The sequence below is a fragment of the Pristis pectinata genome, chromosome 1 (genome assembly GCF_009764475.1).
Source record: "Pristis pectinata isolate sPriPec2 chromosome 1, sPriPec2.1.pri, whole genome shotgun sequence".
NCBI lineage: Eukaryota > Metazoa > Chordata > Chondrichthyes > Rhinopristiformes > Pristidae > Pristis > Pristis pectinata.
In genome coordinates, this window is record NC_067405.1 from 72,271,108 (window position 1) to 72,292,388 (window position 21,281).

General features: G+C 43.4%; 1 protein-coding gene across 6 annotated transcripts in view; it reads left to right on the forward strand.

The window, feature by feature from the left end:
• plekhm3 (pleckstrin homology domain containing, family M, member 3) overlaps nucleotides 1–21,281 on the forward strand; it is a 111,047-nt gene that overhangs the window by 67,673 nt on the left and 22,093 nt on the right. For all 6 annotated transcript variants that reach the window (XM_052028805.1, XM_052028803.1, XM_052028799.1 and 3 more), the window contains one exon: nucleotides 14,843–14,906. In XM_052028805.1, the coding sequence (XP_051884765.1) occupies nucleotides 14,843–14,906 (64 nt within the window). The remainder of the gene's footprint in view (nucleotides 1–14,842; nucleotides 14,907–21,281) is intronic.

Below are 21,281 nucleotides of genomic sequence, written 5' to 3' on the forward strand. Positions count from 1 at the left end.
CAAGCAGCATCTGTGGGAGGAAAGGAATTATCTGCATCAGTCCTGATGCAGGATTTCAACCTGAAACATCGACAGTTCCTTTCCTCCCACAGATGTTGCTTGACCTGCTGAGTTATTCCAGCAGATTGTTTGTTGCTTCAGATTCCAACATCTGCAGTCTCTTGTGGCTCTATTTTCCTTGTGACCACTGGCTGCTCTGATTTCCTCCCACATCCCAAAAGCATTAGAGTTGGTAGGTTAATTAGCCACTGTAAATTCCCTCCAGTGTATAAATGAGATGAAGAATCTGGGGAATGATTGGAGGAAGTTGATGAAAATGTGGGGAGAATAAAATGGGTTAGGGTAGGATTCGTTTTACTAAATGGGTCCTTGATGGTCGGTGCTGACTCAGTGAGTTGAAGGGCCTGTTTCTGTGCTGAATCTCTCTCTCTCACTTTCTTTTCATGTGATTTATGGATTTAAGGCTTATGTTTATATGGTGCCTTTCACCACCTCAGTATCTGTACTTGTATCACATCCAAAAGTACTCCATGAACAAATGTTACATGTTACCACAGGTGCTACCTGACCTGCTGAGTGTTTCCAGAATTTTTTGTTTTTATTTCAGATTTCCAACATTCGCATTTTTTTGATTCCCATGCATATATCCAATTTGCATTTCACATGTCTTAAAATTCACTATTCTTTTGTGAAATTTCCCTGCACCCGTCCTCCCCAATGCTTTTCAGCCAGTTCCAGTGTAACGGGTAGAGGTTTAATGTTCTTTTGAGCAGATCTGACGAATTGAGTCTTGGTATCATTTGTTGTGGTCAATTGCTTTTGAACAGCATGCAGTTAACATTGATTTTCATGTTAATGTTGTCCTAATCATACCTGCTGGTCAATGGTCTACTTAATTACAGGGAGGGTGACTAATTGCAGTGATAATGGGGGATTTTATATTGCACTGTTGCTCAACCACATTTGTAGTAGGTGCGGTCGAACTAGTTTTATGACCCATGTTGACTGACAGAAGCAGATGCAAAAGGCAGTTGCTACATGATAACTAACTAGTCTGGTTGAAAGGCATTTAAGAACCCAAGAGTTTGTCTCTGACTACTTAAAGTTCCCCTCTCCTCTCCTGTCCAGGTTTCTTCTCTTCTCTTACCCAGAATCCACAACAAGGACTCCTGGTAGGCCCATTGTTTCAGCCTGCTCTTGCCACACTAAACTTATCTCCACATACCTTGACTCTACCCTATCTCCCCTTATCCAGTCCCTTACCACCTACATCAGGGATACCTCCCATGCCATCCACCATGCTGGCAAGTTCTAATTCCCTGCCTCTACCCCCCACCTCCACTTTACCATGGATGTCCAGTCTTTATATACCATAGAAACCATAGAAAACTACAACACAGAAAACAGGCCATTTGGCCCTTCTAGTCTGTGCCAAAACATTATTCTGCTAGTCCCAGTTACCTGCCCCCAGCCCATACCCCTCCAGACCTCTCTCGTCTTCAAGCCCTCTGCTTCTTTTGCAACCAGGATCCAACCACTTCCCCTCCACCAACACTCATCCGCTTGCCAGAACTTGTTCTTGCCTTGAATAACTTCTCTTTTCCTTTTCCTCTCACTTCCTGCAAATCAAAAATGTAGTCCTGGGCACTTGCATGGGCCCTGGCTACATGTGTCTTTTCATTGGCTATCAACTACAAGACCTAGGACTCAACACCTCCCTCTGTAACTGGATCCTTGACTTTCTAACCAACAGACCGCAATCAGTGAGGATAGGCAGCAATCTCTCCGGCACGATAATTCTTAACACTGGTGCCCCATAAGGCTGCGTCCTCAGCCCTCTACTCTACTCCCTATACACTCATGACTGTGTGGTCAGATTCTGCTCTAACTCCATCTACGAGTTTGCAGATGATACCACCGTTGTAGGCCGTATCTCAAACAGCGGTGAGTCAGAGTACAGGAGTTCCTCAAGAGCTTAGTGGAATGGTGTCATGACAACAAACTTTCCCTCAATGTCAACAAAACAAAAGAGCTGGTCATTGACTTCAGGAAATGGGGCGGTGTACATGCACCTGTCTACATCAATGGTGCTGAGGTCGAGAGGGTTGAGAGCTTCAAGTTCCTGGGAGTGAACATCACCAATGGCCTGTCCTGGTCAAATCATGTAGATGCCATGGCCAAGAAAGCTCACCAGCGCCTCTATTTCCTCAGGAGGCTAAAGAAATTTGGTTTGTCCCCTTTGACTCTCACCAACTTTTACCGATGCACCATAGAAAACATCCTATCTGGATGTATCACGGTTTGGTACGGCAACTGCTCTGCCCAGGACCGCAAGAAACTGCAGAGAGTTGTGGACACAGCCTAGCGCATCACAGACAGCAGCCTCCCCTCCTTGGACTCTGTCTTTACCTCTTGTTGTCTTGATGAAGCAGCCAGCATAATCAAAGACCCCACCCACCCGGGACATTCTCTCTTCTCTCCTCTTCCATCAGGTAGGAGGTACAGGAGCCTGAGGACACGTACCACCAGACTTAAGGACAGCTTCTACCCCACTGTGATATGACTACTGAATGGTTCCCTTATACAATGAGATGGACTATGACCTCACGATCTACCTTGTTGTGACCTTGCACCTTATTGCACTGCACTTTCTCTGTAGCTGTGACACTTTACTCTGTACTGTTATTGTTTTTACCTGTACTACATCAATGCACTCTGTACTAACTCAACGTAACTGCACTGTGTAATGAAATGACCTGTACAATCGGTTTGTAAGACAAGCTTTTCACTTACCTCAGTACAAGTGACAATAATAAACCAATACCAATATCAGTGAGATCCCATTTCATGGAATAGTCTGTTCCATGCTTTCTCTGTTACATTGATGACCGCATTGGTGCTGCCTCCTGCACCATGTGGAACCTGTCAATTTTATCACCTTCGGTAGTAACTTCCACCTTGCTCTCAAGTTCACTTGGACCATTTGTGACATTTCTCTCCCTTTTTTTGGATCTCTCAGTCTCCATCTTAGGAGAAAAACTATCCACTGACTGTAAACCCACTGACTCCCACAGCTACATCTTCCCATCCTATCTCTTGTAAGGATGCCATCCCTTTCTCCCTGTTTCTCCATTTCTGTCACATCTGCTGTTATGTTGAACCTGATGGTGTGTGACTTCAGGCTTCTGTACCTCCTGCCCAAGGGTAGCTGCGAAAAGATGGCATGGCCCGGATGGTGGGGATCTTTAATGATAGATGGTCAGCGCCTCCTGTAAGGACTACGGATGGTGAGGAGGGATGTGCCCATGATGTATTGGGCTGACTCCCACTACTCTCTGCAGCTTCTTACAATGAGAAGGATGATGTGCTGGATGCAGAAGTCTGAGAAACAGGAAATGAGAAAGAGGGCTCCATCAACCACAGCAGAAAGGAGGCCTCCCGTTCCAAGACATCTGAAATGCCCTCCTTTTTCCAGACACGTGGCTTCCTTTCTGCTGTGGTTGACGGAGCTCTCTCTCTCTCTCTCATTTACTCCATTTCTCAGACTTCTGCATCCAGCACATCATCCTTCTCATCGTAAGAAGCTGCAGAGAGTAGTGGGACTCAGCCCAATACATCACGGGCACATCCCTCCCCACCATCGATAGTCCTTACAGGAGGCGCTGCCCATCTATCGTTAAAGATCCCCACCATCCAGGCCATGCCATCTTTTCGCAGCTACCCTTGGGCAGGAGGTACAGAAGCCTGAAGTCACACACCATCAGGTTCAAGAACAGCTACTTCCCTTCAACCATTCAATTCTTGAACCAACCGGCAAAAACTTAATAGAACATAGAACGCTACAGCACAGTACAGGCCCTTCAGCCCACAATGTTGTGCTGACATTTTATCCTGCTCTAAGATCTATCCACCCCTTCCCTCCCACATAGCTCCCTATTTCTCTAACATTCATGTGTCTATCCAAGAGTCTATTAAATGACCCTAATGCATCTGCCTCCACAACCTCTGCAGGCACTGCGTTCCACACACCACCACTCTGTGTGTAAAAAAAAACCTACCCCTTACGTCCCCCTTATACTTTCCTCCAATCACTTTAAAATTATGTCCCATCATGTTAGCCATTGTCGCCCTGGGAAAAAGTCTCTGACTGTTCACTGGATCTATGCCTCTTATCATCTTGTACACCTCTATCAAGTCACCTCTCATCCTCCTCTCCAAAGAGAAAAGCCCTAGCTCACCCCACCTACCTTCATAAGACATGCTCTCCATTCCAGGCAACATCCTGGTAGATCTCCTCTGCACCCTCTCTAAAGCTTCCACATCCTTCCTATAATGAGGCAACCAGAACTGAACACAATACTCCAAGTGTGGTCTAACCAGAGTTCTACAGAGTTGCAACATCACCTTGCAGCTCTTGAACTCAATACCCCGACTAATGGTGGCCAGCACTCCATACGCCTTCTTAACAACCCTATCGACCTGCGTGGCGACCTTGAGGGATCTATGAACATGGACCCCAAGATCCCTCTGTTCTTCCACACTGCTAGGAGTCCTGCCATTAACCTTGTATTCTGCCTTTGAATTTGATCTCCCGAATTGTATCACTTCACACTTATCCAGGTTGAATTCCACCTGCCACTTCTCTGCCCAGCTCTGCATTCCATCAATATCCTGTTGTAATCTACAACAACCTTCTACACTATCCACTACACCACCAACCTTTGTATCATCAGCAAATTTAATAACCCACACTTCCACATCCTCATCTAAGTCATTTATAAAAATCACAAAGAGCAGTGGTCCCAGAACACATCCTCGCAGAACACCACTGGTCACCGACCTCCAGGCAGAATATGCTCCATCTACCACCACCCTCTGTTTTCTATGGGCGAGCCAATTCTGAATTCACACAGCCAACTTTCCCTGGACCCCATGCCTCCCGACTTCTTGAATAAGCCTTCCATGAGGAACCTTATCAAACACCTTACGAGAATCCATGTACACCGCATCCACTGCTCTACCTTCATCAATGTGCTTTATCACATCGTCAAAGAATTCAATCAGGCTCTTGAGGCACGACCTGCCCCTCACAAAGCCATTCTGACTGTCCCTAATCAGCCTATGCTTCTCTAAATGCCCATAAATCCTATTTCTAAGAATGTTCTCCAGTAATTTGCCCACTTGAAGTAAGACTCACTGGTCTGTAATTCCAAGGGTATCCCTATTCCCTTTCTTAAACAAAGGAACAACATTTGCACCCTCCAATCATCTAGCACTACTCCTGTGGCCAGTGAGGACGCAAAGATCATCACCAGAGGCGCAGCAATCTCTTCCCTAGCTTCCCGTAAAACCTTGGATATATCCCATCTGGCCCCGGTGGTTTTTCAGAAGTTCCAGCACATCCTCTTTCCTCACGTCGACATGCCCATGCCACTACAGTTTAGCAACATTATGACTACTTTGACCACTTTGCACTAAAATAGACTTTTTTTGTTTTAAGTGTTTTCTTGTAATAATTTATGTTTATTTTATGTTTTTCTTGTGAATGCAGCTTATATGATTCTATTTGCCTGTGATGCTGCTGCAAGTAAGTTTTTCATTGCACCTGTGCATACACGTACTTGTGCATATGACAATAAACTCAACTTTGTCTTTGATTTCTGTCAGCTGCAACAGGATCTCAGCCACATCTTCCCCTTTTTGCCTTATGGGGTACCCCTCCCTCTGTCTCTCCCTGATCCACTCATCCTTCCACACCCACCTCTCCCTGACACTTGGCACTTTCCCCTGCAACTATAGAGGTACAATACTTGTTCTTGCGCCTCTTCCTTCACCACTATCCAGGGATCTAAACAGCCCTTCCAGGTGGGGCAAAGATTCACATGCACCTCCTCCAGCCTGGTCTGCTTTCGGTGCCCTCGATCTGGCCTCCTCTACATCAGTGAGACCAAGCGCAGACCAGGTGATTAGTTTGCAGAGCACCTGCGCTCTATCAGCAATGCCAACCTCAAGCCCCTGGTTGCATGCCATTTCAACTCTCCTTCCCATTCCCACACTGACTTGTCCATCTTCGGCCCTCTCCACTGTCAGGGTGAGGCCCAATGCAAACTAGACACCTCGTATTCTGTCTGGGTAGTTTACAACCCAATGGTATGAACATTTGAATTTTTCAATTTCAGGTAACCTTTATCTCCTATGTTCCCCTCTCTCCTGATCCACCTCCAGGCCTCCATTTTTATTCCCTTTCCCATACCCTCCAGCCCCCTCCCCCCCCCTCCTCCCCAAATCACCATATTCATCCCCTTCCTCTCCCTGGTTCCATCTACCTACTACCCACACATTTCACCCACTGGATCTCCTCCCCCATCTGGCTCCATCTGCCCTACGTCTCTCCCCTAATGGTTCCCATCATTACCTTCCGTACTTTATCAGATTCCAGCAATGGTAGCCTTTGTGTTCCCCCTTATCCACCTTCTAGCCTCTGGCTCCATCTTTGCTCTCCCCTCCCCTCACCTGGCTCCGTCTGCCCTTTTCTTCCTTGTCTGCTTCCACCTATCACCCACCTGCTCCTTTCTCCCAACTCGACCCCTCACCTCCCCACCTAGCTCCATCTGCCCATCATTATTCATCCCTCCTCAGTCCACCTATGACCCACTAGCCCCCATCTCACTCCTCCCCCTCTCATCTTTTTACTGGCTATCTTCCCACTCCACTCTCTATTCTGATGCAGGGTCTCAGCCCAGAGCATTGATAATTCCTCTCCCTACCCCTGCACAGATGCTACCTGACCCGCTGAATTTCTCCAGCAGTTCGTTTATTTTTTTACTCCAGATTCCAGCATCTGCAGTCTCTTGTTGACCTTAAAAGCCTCAATTCTAACTGGGATGCAGTTCCACATCTTTCAACACCCATTGACACCTTGCCAAGGAGGCATTTTTGTGAGAGAATCTAGAGAGCCTTTGGATTGTGGGTCAAGGGACAGTTGTGAGTGTAACCAAACCTGAAACTGGGCTATGAAAGTGCATGCAAGCATTTTACAGAAGGAGGGTGAGCAAAAGCATGATTATGATTGTGGACACACAAGAGATTGCAGATGCTGGAATCTGGAGCAAAAAACAAACAGCTGGAGGAACTCGGCAGGTCAAGCAGCATCTGTGGAGGGACAGACAATTATGATTGTGTGTTTTTTTCCCATCTTCTGAATTCAGTGGCGGCTATGAGGATGAGTATGCCACCTATTTCTGTGCTGTCTGCCATAGAACAAGGAAGTAGGCCCTTCAGCCCACCATGTTCATTCCAACCATCAAGTACCCAACTACACTAATCCCATTTACCAACACTTGGTCCAAACCCACCTGTACCTTGGCAATTCAAGTGATTGTCAAGATACTTGAAGTCATAGTGATATACATCATTTGGCCCAAGAAGTCTGCTCTGACCATCAAGTACCTATTTACGCTAATCCTACATTTAGTTGCAGTGGCCAATTAACCTACCAACCTGCATGTCTTTGGGACATGAGAGGAAACTGGAGCACCTGAAGGAAACAGATGCAGTCGCAGGGAGAACATGCAAACTCCACGTGTACAGCGTCCAAGGTCAGGATCAAACCCGAGTCTCTGGTGCAGTGGCTCTACTAACTGTGCCACCCCAACACCTAAACATTGCTGGAGTAACAGTGCAGGCTGTACATCACAAATACCAACCAGCTGCTGGGTGAACAAATTTGTCTGAGATCCCCCCTAAACCTCTTCCCCCTTACCCTAAACCTAAGTCCTCTAGCCCTGCCCGAGATCGATTACTCCACACAGACTAGAATTTTGACCAAGAAGCTTCTGATCTGTACAAGTTGTATAGCACTATTAATAGCCCCATTACCAGGGTCCAAATAGTACAAACTTGCATTTATATCATACTTTTCATCACCTCAAGGCAACCAAAAGCTTTCGATTGAAGAGATGTTTTAAAGAGAGTCATAGTGGCTGTGAGAGAGAGAGAGGCACAGTCAGATTTTGGAGAATCTCCTCAGTATTTGAAGATATGATTATCGATGAAACTTGGGGAAGCTTGATATTGCTACACTTGAAGGAAAGGATTGAAGAGTGTTGTTGAGCTACAGCTGAAAAAGAGGAGGGCAAAATCTTGGAGGGATTTAGCTCCATGGATGAGAATTTTAAATTTCATGTATTTGCAGTGCAGGCCAGTGGACACAGTTGAGGGGGGAATAAGACTGTACGAGTCTGGATCAGGAAAGTAGAGCTTTCTATTTTTAAAAAAAGAGAATGGGGGATATAAAGCAAATAGTTTTTGAATCCTTTGTGTTGCAGTAAAAAATTAGAAATGCAAAATTAAACCACAGATTAATGCCTGCAGTGTGTGCCATCTGGATACAAGCATTTAATAATCTGCCCCTTAATATAAATCAACATAGCTACTATGTATTGCTAGCTAATAATTTGATTACAGGTTATCACAGTAATGTAATGAAATGGGAACCCAGTATATAAGAGGCAACCTATTGATGTGCAAATGTAATTAGCGCTCTGACGGTTCAGTGTAATCACAACGATAAAGAAGAGTTGTCGGCTTGATTTATCTGTCTCTCAGGTGCTGCAGGCTCCTTGTTAGAGATGGCTCTCATTAGCGAGCAGCCCGATTATTTTAATTCGGGACTGTAGCACTGCAACTATTGGACTAATTGCCAAACTATTCCTTCCTCAGTCCAGTTTAACTTGTAGTTTCACAAGTTTTTGACCTACCTTTTCTTCTTGTCGCATAGATGGCCCTCCTCTAACTGTATCTGACTGCCATTCTTCTCGAAATGGGCTCAGATCATAAATATTGATAAGTTATTGAATGTGGAATAATGTGCAGGCGATCCTGATCTGCTTTCCCATTGTCTGTAGAAACCACTGAATGGTAATCGGGAATGGAAGAGCAGCCAAAGTCCCACACCACCCTGTATTTATGGAGAATTATTAACTCGAATGGATTTACATTTGTTTTTATTATAGCTCATTTCATGGCCTCTGATGTCCCACACTGCCTGCCCTGGTCAACCCATCAAGCAACATCATCACTAAAACAGATGATCTGGGGATTATCACTTTGTTTGGGAAAATTTACTGTTTGCAGACTGGTTGCTGAGTTTCCTACGATGGGGATAACGCTCCATCAGAGCTCCATAAAGTACTTTGGGGTATTCTTTAGGCAGGAAAGGTGCTATAAATGCAAATCTTTCTTTTTGCAGTCAAGGAAGTATTCTTTAAGTGTAATTGTTGTTGAAATGTAGAAAATTTGGCAGCCAATTTGCACATGGCAAGTCCCATCAACAAGTACGATAATGATCAGATAATTTGTTTTAGTGCTGTTGGTTCAGGGATAAACATCAACTGGGATACCCAGAAGAACTTCCTTGTACCTTTTTGGAGTAGTGTCAAGGGGTATTAATATAGGGCCAAGAGGGCCTTGATTCAATGCTTCATTGAAACTAGGCACTGTTATCAGAGCAGTACTCCCTAAGTAACAACTGGAGTACTACCCTCATCCTTTGGAGTGGAACTTGAATCCACAGCCCTCTGACTCAGAGGTGGGAGGGTTATTATTGAGTCACAACTAACTTCCTACCCAGCACCAGTTAAATAAATAGATTGTTTGATTGGATTGTAATGGTGCAAAGCTAGAGTCCATACATTTTGTTTGTTTACCCTTTTGTACATTATAGGTATCTGGCTGTGATCATCACCAGCTATGGTCAGGTATTAGTGCACAGTTTGTGTAGTTCCAGATATGTACGTGTTAAATAAATATACTTTCAAAGTAACTCATTGGCATTTTAAATTAGATTGTCATTTCACACGTGAACTGAACTGAGTAAGCAGTGCATCACATGGAAGAATTACTCGAATTGATCTGCCATGGTAAGGCTGATTACTGCATTGTAGAATCAGGTGCAGTTTAGGAGGAGGCCAGTTGGGCCACTGAATGATGCCAGCTCTCTGTAAGGAATCTAGTCAACTGTTTTCCCCAAGTCTTTCCCTGTGGCCCTGCACAGTTTTTTTCCCTCTGTCAAGGTAGTAAGAGCCTCACAGCTCCAGTGCCCCATGTTCAGTCTTGACCTCTGGTGCTGTCTGTGCGGAGTTTGCGTATTTACCCTGTAACTGCATGGGTTTCCTCTGGCTGCTTCAGTTTCCACCCACGTCCCAAAGATGTGCGGGTTGGTAGGTTAATTGGCTTGATAATCGGTGTGGAGACGAGGGCTGAAGGGTCTATTTGCATGCTGTATCTCTGAGTCTCAAGTTCAGGATTATTGTGGTCATAGGCATGCATACCCAGGGTATAAATGCCATGAAAATTAGCTTTTTGAAGCAGCAACACAGTGCATTACAAACATGACAAACATAAGTTAACATAAACTAACATAAGTTATATCTACTTACACATGCACAAAAATAAACAACAAAATAAACACTAGTAGGAAAGAGAGAAAAAGAAATATAGTCCGAGGTAGTGTTAGGGTTTTTCAGGCCGGTTCAAGAACCTGATGGCAGTGGGGAAGAAGCTGTTGTTGAACCTGGTGGTGTGGGTCTTCAGGCTCCTGTAACTCCTGCCTGATGGCAGCATCAAGAAGAGGGTGTGGCTCACAAGGTGGGAGTCCCTGATGATGGATGTTGCCTTCCTGAGACATTGCTTCTTGTAGATGTCATCAATAGTGGGAAGAGCTGTACCCATGATGCAACTGGCTGAGTCCACCACTCTCTATAACTTCTCACGTTCCTGTGCATTGGAGTTTCCATACCAGGCTGCGATGCAACCAGTAAGAATGCTTTCCATCTGTAGATGTGTGTCAGAGTCTTCGATGACATGCCAAATCTCCTTAAACTTCAAGGTAATAGAGACACTGGGGTGCCTTCTTTGTGGTTGCATCTATGTGCTGGGTCTAGGATAGACTCTCTGAGATTTTGACACCCAAGAACTTAAAGCTGCTCACCCTGTCTCCCGCAGACCCTTCAATGAGGACTGGTGTGTGTTTGCCTGACTTCCTCTTCCTAAAGTCTTCCTTGCTCTTGTTGACATTGTTACGACACCACTCAACCAGCTGGCCTATCTCACTCCTGTAAGCCACCTCGTCACCATCTGTGATTCTGCCAACAACAGTGGAGTCATCAACGAATTTGTAGATGGCGTTGGAGCTGTGCTTAGCCACGCAGTCGTAAGATAGAGAGAGTAGAGCAGGGGGCTAAGTATGCAGCCCTGAGGTGCACCCATGTTGATGGTCAGTGAGGAGAAGGTGATGTTTCCGATCCGCACTGAGTATGAGCTTCATTAGGTACACATCAGTTTCCTTTTTGAAAGTGTCAAATGAGTTTGCTTTTGCCACCATATCAGGCAATGAATTCTAGATCTTAACTAATCATTACATGAAAAAAACATTTTGTGTCACTTCTGAGTCTTTTGCCAATCATTTTAAATCCTTGTCCTCTGGTTTTTGACCTATACTGCCGATGGGAGCAATTTCTCTTCATTCACTTTGTCTAGACTCTTCAAGATTTTCAAAATTTCTCTCTAATCACCTTTCAGCCTTTCTTTTTCAAAGAACAATCCCCCAGACCATTCACGTACTGAAGTTCCTTCCAGGTCCACTCTACTAACTCTTTTCTGAATCCTTCCAAGGTCTTCACATCCTTCCCAAACTCCAGTGATCAAAATGGGGTTCAATAGTCTTGTAGCCGAATCAATATTTTTATGAAGATTCGACATTTCTATTTATTCATTGTTGGAATCTGGCCAGCATTATTGCCTATCCTCAGTTGCCTTTGAGAAGAGTGCAGTAAGCTGAAACCTTGAACTGTTCTAGTCCTTCTGGTGTGGATACTCTCCCAGTTTTATTGCATAGGGAGCTCCAGGACTTAGATCCAGTGATGATGATGGAAAGGCAATATACTTCTAAGTCAGAATTCAGAAGAATCAAAAGACAGACCTTGATCTCTACCCCGTCACAGACCTTTCCTTTATTCTTTACACCCCTCCTTCCCTCTGCAACTTAAAACACACTTAATTTCCCACTATTCCACTCCTCATAGAGGGTCATTAACCTGAAACATCAACTTTGTTTCTCTCTCCACTACTGCTGCCTGAAATGCTGAGTGATTCCAGCACTTTCGGCTTAAAATATATCTATGCTGCCTGTTGCTTACTTAAGGAAGATTCTTGTAGTAATTTGTGGATTGTATGGGGGGTTACATTAAATAATCAGTGCTTTGTTTGGAAGATCTTATTGGTTCATACAGAGGATTGATTAGTCTATCCCATGGGAGAATTGTGTGGCAGTGCTCTCTCAGTACTGAACTGGAGTGTCAGCCTGAATTTATTTGTTCTTAAGTGTATGGACTAGATCTCAAACCCAAAATCTTTTGACTTTGAGGCTAGAGGTTAATAACTAAGTCAAGTCTATGGACAGAGCTAGTGATGTGTGGCCAGATCCCTGCAAAGCAGGGCAAGTGAGACGCTGTATTATGAAGAGTATTACAAACAAAGGTGTTTGTAACTGGTTTAGAATTTTAGTGATTGTAGAAAAGCCTCAGATGTACTCACTTTGGGAACATTTATTTGTCGTATAGAAAATATGTACCAAGCATATGAACCATATGGGTAATCTTTGCAATGTTTTACAAAGATGTCATCTTGGATCACCTTCTACTTGATCTTTGACTGACACAGACTTAGTAAAAATTTTGTCGCTCAAATTAGGAACAGATTCTACATGAAATTCAATTACCCATTTTGAAAACCTTTTTAGTGGCATTGTTTCTATAGTGACTAGGGAGGAAAAAGTAAAAGGATGCCTTAGATTGTACAGCTGCACAATGTCTAACTGTTCTGCAGCAAAGAGGGGTGACAGTCATTATAGAACTCCATTTGTCTGAAATCCACATTGAATTATTGGAAAAAGATGAATGCTATTTCATAAAATAAGAGACTAAACCCATCTTATTCTCACCACATTCCCATCACCTCCTTCTCCCCCCCCCTGCCCCCCCCCCCCAGCCATCCCCCAGCCCTAAGTACCTACACACTAGGGACAATAAACAGTGAGTAATGAACCTACCAACTCACACATTTTTTGGTATATGCAAGGAAATTGGAGCACCCGGGGAAACCCACGTGGCCACAGCACTCTGCACATAGATGGTGCTGGAGGTCAGGATTGAACCTGGGTTGCTGGAGCTGTGAGCAAGCAGCTCTACTCATTGCACCACTGTGCCACCACCCCTGTGAGGCAGCAGCTCCACCAGCCTCTTGCAGTGTAGGGAAACGTGAGGTGATCTGTCTTGGAGGTAGAATAGAAAAGGCTATTATTTAAACGGAGTCAGATTGTTAAATGCTGGTACTTAGAGATGCAAGAAACACAAGTTAGTGTGTAGGATCAGCAAATAATTAGGAATGCAAATGGCGTGCCTACCTTACTGCAACTAGACAGTACTTTGATGAGACCATAAGAGTACTGAATACAGTTTTCATCCTGTGTAAGGAAGGATATAATTACACAAAGATTCACTAGACTTGGGGAGGGACTTGTCTTCATAACAAATGAGCCTGTACTCCCTGGAATTTAGAAGAATGAGGGGTGATTTCATTGCAACGTATTCTTGGAGAGTTTCATGGGTTAGATGCAAGGAGAATGTTTCCCTGGTGGTGGAATCTAGAACCAAGGGCTATTGCCCCACAATAAGAGGTCCACCATTTAACACAAATGGAATTTCTTCCTGGGGGTGGTCATGAATCTTTGCAGCTCCCTACCCCTGAAGGCTATGGGTACTGAATTATTGAGTATGCTCTACACTGATTATGCCTTTGGATTAAATACCCTATCTTAGATCCTTCTAAACATCCAAATGTGCAGTGCTCTGCTTTAATCCAGAAGTCCTGGTATTAATCAGTATCCGCAGCCCCAGAGTAGAAAATCCTGAAGAATCACAACTCCTCAATTGTCTTGTGACCAGACTTCCAAAAGTCAGGTGAGATCCAGATTTGCAGCTTCATCTTAAACCAGATTTTGTTGGGTGTATTTGAATGGTTCAGTTGATAGCACGCTTGCCATGAAATTCAGGAAGACATTCTGATATATTATTGAGAGGCCACTACTCTGAAGATCAGACATAAATCAAGTTTCTACCTGTCCCTCCAATAGACATATAAGGTTCCACGCCAATTTTGGAAGAATGAGGAGCTTTTCCTGGTGTCCTAACTGGTATTTTTCACTCAATCAACACCTTAAAAGCAAATTACTAAGTCATTGTCATATTGCTGTTTGTGGGACCTTGCCACGTTATTGTGTTTCCTACATTTCATCAATGATTACAGTGCAAAAGTGCTTCATTGTAAAGTGCTCTGAGACATGCAGTGTTGTGAATGGTGCTTTATAGATGCAATATTGCAAAAAAAGACCAAAGTGCTTTCAAACCACGCAGAGGAAAATATACCACAGGGTTCCTTCCTTCAGCATCATTATCGGGTGATCTAAGCTGAGGCAGAGCTCCATTGAGAGACTTTCCATTTCTGAGCCACCAGTCTGCACTTGTTGTCAAGGCTGCTGCATGAAAAATGGGATGCTAAACAGCTGCTGACGCTCATAAAACAATTTTCCAACAGGCAATGCTGTTTTCAAGCTTGTGAAAGAGAGAATAAACAGAAGGTATTGAATTTCCTAAAGATTCTTTGTAGTGGCAAAAAGCCCCAATGTCAAAGCTTGTCTTTTCACCAGATGGCTCAAAGTTTCACATTTGGTTTTGCAGTTCGCTGATAACAAAGCTTTATAATACTTTATTTTCTTTCTCCATAGGATCTTTCCCAGGGAATATATTCTGCAGCATGTGCATTTGTACTCATTGGCTGACCTTCAGCAGGTATGTAACATGGTGGTCATTGACCATTACTTTCTGAGCTCAGCAGCATGTTAATAATCCCATCTAGCCTAACCTGCGCTCCGTGCATCTGTGTAATTAGAAGTTCTGAGCCAGGACAGCACTTGGGATAAAGTACAATTTGTCTTGGTACTCCTGTGCTCCACTTAGGTAGTCAATCTTTACCTACCCATCTCTGCTGTGACTCTATTTCTTTCTTCCCAAAGTCAGTATCTTCATCAACCTTCCTAAACACCACCATTTCCTCCTTTAAGATGTTGCTGCGAAGCACATTGGGAACATTTTTATTATGTACATAAAGAAATTATTTTTTGTGTGTGTATGTCTAGATGCTGATCTCACTGTTGTTGAATTTACTGAATAAAACTCAACAAATTCAGCACCATTGTAACTGAATAGAACACTATACACCAAAAACAACTTCTATTTGTCTTGCACATTAAATAGATTCATAGAATTATACATCACAGAAACAGGCCCTTTGGCCCATCTTGTCCACGTCAACCAAGGTGCCTATCTATGCTAACCCTGTTTGCCTGAAAATGGCCCATATCACTCTAAACCTTTCCTATCCATGTGCTGTCTAAATGTCTTTTAAACATTGTAATTGTACCTATCTCAACCACTTCCTCTGGCAGCTCGTCCCACGTACCCACCACCCTCTGTGTGAAAAGCTTGACCCTCAGATCCCCATTAAATCTTTCCCCTTTCACCTTAAACCTATGCCCTCTAGTTTTAGACTCCCCTATCCTGGGAAAAAGACAGTGACTATCTACCCTATTTATGCCCCTCATAATTTTATAAACCTCCATAAGGTCACCCCTCTGCCTCCTTTGTTCCAGGGAAGACAGTCCCAACCTATCCAGTCTATCCCTATAACTCAAGCCTCCTGTCCTAGCAACATCCTTGTGAATCTTTTCTGCACTCTCTAGCTTAACCACATCCTTTCTATAGTGTAGGGACCAGAACTACACATAACACAAGTACATTAATGTACTTAATGTCACAGAATGATTTCACATGAGAATTTTCAGACTATAGGACACTGAACAGCACAAGGACTTAATGGGGCACTTGACCGAAAGCCTGGTCAAAGAGGTGATTTTAATGGAGCACCTTAAAGAAGGAGAGGAAGTTCTGGCTTTTGGGACCTAGGCAGCAGGAGGAAGGGTGGGGATAAAGGTATTGTGAATGCTGGAGATTTGCACATATAAACAGGCAGTGAAGGATTATTCCAACCTCTATGTGGCATGAGGCTGTCACCGGCACTTTGTATACTATTGATCTAAAAGTCAATTAATGACAGCAAAGCCTCCATTAACCGAGTTCAGTTTGAGTAAATGACTTTAATCAGATGGAAGTATTACATTGCAGGCACGGAAACCTTTTGGCAGCTTTTCTAAACCCTTTGGGCTGTCTTGTTTTCTTCTGTTCAGTTTGTTAGATTGTTTATTTGGGAAATAAACTCATACCTGTATTCCATTAGTCCCAGTAGGTTATAATTTAGTGTGACCTGAATTGAGGCAATAGATCAGCGAAGTCTGTGGACATAGAAAGTGGCACATGTACTCCCAAGAGCAGCAAGCTGATTTGAATGGAGCTGTTCACTGTGACTAAAATAACTAAGCTTTTTGTCATTTAATGTCCAAGTCCAAATTGAACCAGCTGTTATTTAAAATGAAAGTTGGAGTAATTCTTTATGCAAGAGTAAAAAGGCCTTAACAGATTTGACATTTGTTTTTCTTGCCGGTGTGCTTTATGGGAATTTTCTCCCAGATAGTGTTGGCATCCATCTCCTCTGTGCAAACTTTGCAGATTTCTTGACCACACGTGAATATAAAGGCCAAGCCTGATTTGATTACCTACCAAAGCTGTGTCCCTTCTAACTCACTGGGCATTGCCCATGAGCAGCAATCTGGTTGATTTTGTCCTCCCTAATCCAGGGTGTAGAAGCTAGTTGTTCCACACTGGCTGTTCATCATAGGCACCATACTGGTGATAAGGTGCACGTCCAGAGGTAGGGAAAGGATCTGCAGAAGTAAAACGTCCTTATTTCATGCTTTCCTTTATAAATCGGGAAGATCAAATCTTGGCTGTGATGTGGGTATGTTAATCAGAATAACTCACACTGCTTAGCATGAAGTCTTGTGACTGTTCTGTTGTAAGTTCAGTATTATTTCTCTACCTGCTACATTCCAAACAACAAGATGAAAGACCAATGGATTCATTTTGTTTTTGTTCATTTAGTTTTTGTTCATTTAGTTAAAAGAGGAATGTTGGCAGAGCTCTCTGCTGCTCATTTAAAAAAAAGTCACTGAATGTTTAACAACCACCTGAACAGACTTGACTGTGCCTCAGTCGTCTGTATTTGAAATGCTTAGCTTCTTCAAACAGACAAACCCTCCAGGGACTCGAGTTAACATCCAGGCTGACAATTCATTGTAGTACTGAAGGAGTGCTGCACTGTTGGAGATATCTCTGCTCAGATAGGACATTAAATTGAGGCCAGGGTTTACTATTATTATGGACATAAAATGATCTTATGACACTATCCAAAGAAGAGCAGGGGATACCTGGCAGATATCCATTGTTTCTACGATAGATTACCTGACTTTGTATCTCATTCCTGATTGTGGGACTTTCCTGTGTGTAAAATGATTGCCATATGTATGTCTACTATTGTAGCAACTGATTCTATAAAGTGATCTTATCTCCTGCCTTCTCCCACCTTCCATCCTCTCACAGGTCTTCTGTTCTTTCTGCATTTTAAAACTTGTTTTATCTGTAACTTTTAGCATTTCTGATGAAAGATCATCTCACTGAAATGTTGACTTCTTCCCTCTCATTGTTGCTGCCTGAACCACTGAGTATTTCCAACACTTTTACTCTATGTAAGAGAACTAAATTTACTGATGTGTCAAGTGCTCGCTGCGGAGTTGCTGGTCCCCCATGATCAGGGTTAAACCAAAGCCCATTTTTATTTTGAAAGGCGGCAGCCCTAATGTATATGTAATGCAATCAGGGCTGACTTTGATCCTGTGAAAGCTTCTTGTATACTGAGTCGCACAGGTGCAAGGTAAATAGGAAGGGCTAGGAAATAATTATTTTGACCACTGCAGATTAGATTCTGTGCGCAGTATGAATTTCTTGCTGTGATTAGAAGCTAACTTGGTGCCAGCACAATCTGATTTCTGATAGATTGTTAATGTCCTGTGTACATTATACAGCAGAAGAATGATAACATAAGAATGATGGTGCTACAATAGTGATGAGGTCCCAGGGCTGATGAAGCCAGATAGAATCAAAGAATTGTTACGGCACTGAAAGGGCCATTTGATCCAACAAGCCTAGACTGCTCCCATCATTCCCACTCCCCTGTTCTTTGGCATGGTCCTACAATTATTCTCTCTCCATGCCTATCCAATTTTCTTTTGAAGGCACTGATTATATTTGTACCTCACCTACAGGAATTGAATTTCAGGTCATACCAACTCTGAGTAAAGGCTTTTTAGCTCGCTTCCCCTTGCATCTCCTGTCCAGAATTTTAACTTTGCACGCCTTCCAGCTTTTGAATCATCTTCTAATGGGGATGGCTTCCCTCTACTCTATATATACCAGTGGTGATCTTGTACATCATCAAATCTCTTCTGAATCTTCTTTATTCCGAGAAGAAGGACCTCAGCTTCTCCATTTAAGCTTCTTATTGAAACCCCTCATCTCTTGAAGCATTCCAGTAAATATTTTTCACATCCTTTCTAGGATCTTTTACATCCTTCCCAAAGTTAGTTGACCATTACCCTAGTTGTGACCTAACCAGTGCATTATGCAAATGCACCATAACTTCTCTGCTTTTGTTCTCTCTGGCTCTATTTATGAATCCCAGGATCGCACTTGCTTTACTAATCATTTGCTCAACATTATCCTTTCATTTTCAAGAATGAATGCACACCCAGGGTCTTCTGCTCCTTGAGAACTGCTCCATTTAATCTGTATCATCCCTCATTCCTTTTGCCAAGGTGTATCACTTCATACTTCTCTGTATTAAGTTTCAATATCACTTTGCTACCTGCTTAGCCAGAGTAACCATGTCCACTTGCAGTTTATTACCATCCTCTTCCAGTGTTTGCATCCTCCAAACTTTCTGTCATCTGCAAATTTGGAAATCTTGCACACATGCACCTATATTCACTCATTAATAAATATCAAAAAAGAATTAGTAATCCCAACACTGATCCTTTGGAACATCTCTGCCTACCATCCTTCAATCTAAAAAGTAACTATTTACCATCTTTCTGCCTTTAAGACAATTTCCTATCCATATTGTTATTGATGTTTCACATCTCTGGACATCAATTTTACAAATCAAAATTGTATGGAACTTTATAACTGCCTTCTGAAGATCCTTGCATTCTCTTAATCAGCCTTCTCTCTCACTTTGTCAGAAATTTCATTCGGATTGGTCAAACACAAATGACATTTCACAAATCCATGCTGGTTGTCCTTTGTCAACTCAAACTTCACCAAGTGCCTCGTTAATGTTTTCTTAGTAATTTTTCCTAAAAACCTGAGGTTAAACCAACTTTTGCAGTCACTTGGCAGATCCTTGCATCCTTTTTTCAATATTTTGATTGTTAAATTTGCCACTTTTCAATCCTCTGGCACTTCCCTGATGCCTAGGGAGGATTAGAAAATTATGACATTTCAACCTCAGCACTCTTGGATGTATCCTGCCCAGATCTGGTGATTTACTTTGAGCAGTGCCAGCTTCCTGTTATCAATTTTCACTCCATCCACCATCTCTACTATCTCTCCTTCAAAAACATTTTGGGGACATTCCCTTACCTCATTTAGCATTGCAGTTACAGCTTATGCATCAATGCATAAACTCAAAAAATTCTGCAAATGCTTGAATCTGGAGAAATATACAAAAAGTGCTGGAGGAACTCAGCAGGTCAGGCAGCATCCATGGAGGGAAATAAACAGTCGACGTTTTGGGTCAAGATCCTTCATCAGGACAGGAAAGGAAGAGGGCAGTAGCCAGAATAACAAGGTAGGGGGAAGGGGAGGAGCACACGCAGGCAGGTGATAGGCGAGTCCAGGTGAGAGGGGGATGGCAGGTGGGTGGGGGAGGGAGAGAAGATGTAATAAGCTGAGAGGTGATAGGTAGAAGAGGCAAAGGGCTGAAGAAGGAGGAATCCAGTAGGAGAGGGCAATGGAGCATGGAATAAAGGATGGAGGAGGGGTGGAGAGGAGATGGGCATGGGGAAGGGAGTCACAGGAATAAGGGAAGACAAAGGAGTAGGGGGGAAGAAAAAAGGAGTGGGGTTACTGGAAGTTAGAGAAATCAATGTTGAGGCCATCAGGTTGGAGACTCCCAAGGTGGAATATGAGGTGGTGTTCCTCCAACCTGCTCCTGGCCACAATGTGGCAGTAGAGGAGGCCATGGATAGGCATGTCATTATGGGAGTGGGATGTGGAATTGAGGTGGGTGGCCACTGGGAGGTCTTGGCTGTTATAAGGAGGTGTAGGGACAGGTGTAGCACTTGGTGTGGTTGCAGGCATAAGTGCCAGGGGGCTTATCAGTGGGGAGGGACGAGTGGACAAGAGAGTCACGGAGAGAGTGGTCCCTTCGGAAAGTGGAGAGAGGAGGTGAAGGGAAGATGTGCCTGGTGGTAGGATTCTGTTGGAGGTGGCAGAAGTTGCGGCGAATGATGTGTTGGATACGGAGGCTCGTGACCTGCTGAGTTCCTCCAGCACTTTTTGCGTATTGCATCAATGCATAGTTCACATTCAAATCTGAAACGAGAGTTGGCCATTCTTAGTTCTAGATTATCCGACAAGAATAAACGTTCTCTCCATATGCACCATGTCAGCTCTCCTTGAGATTTAGTATGTTTCAATTAAATCACCTGTAACCTCTAATCTCACCATTTTCATAACCCCTTTCTTGTGCACCTAAAGAAGATATTTTAAGTACGTTGTCTTTACATGTCTTATTTTCCTTTTCACTTCCCCTCTCAGCTAATTATATACACCGTGGTTCTCGTTGGAGTTATTCACCTGACATTTATCGAGCATATCTTTCTTCATTCAGCTTTATCTCACCTTCTTTGTCAACCATGGAGCCCTGGATTTGATGCCCTTGCATATCCTACCCGTGGGAATGTACCTAGTCTCTACTTGAAACATCTGTTCTTTAAGGGTTGAATTACATTTTTGCCTGGTACTATTTTGGTTCCGTTTTACCCTGGCCATGTCCTTTCTCATTCTGTTGAAGTTAGCCCAATACCCATGTAGAAGTTTTACTTTGGATTTCCCCTGCCCACCTCCATAATTAATGTAAACCTTACAGTCTGA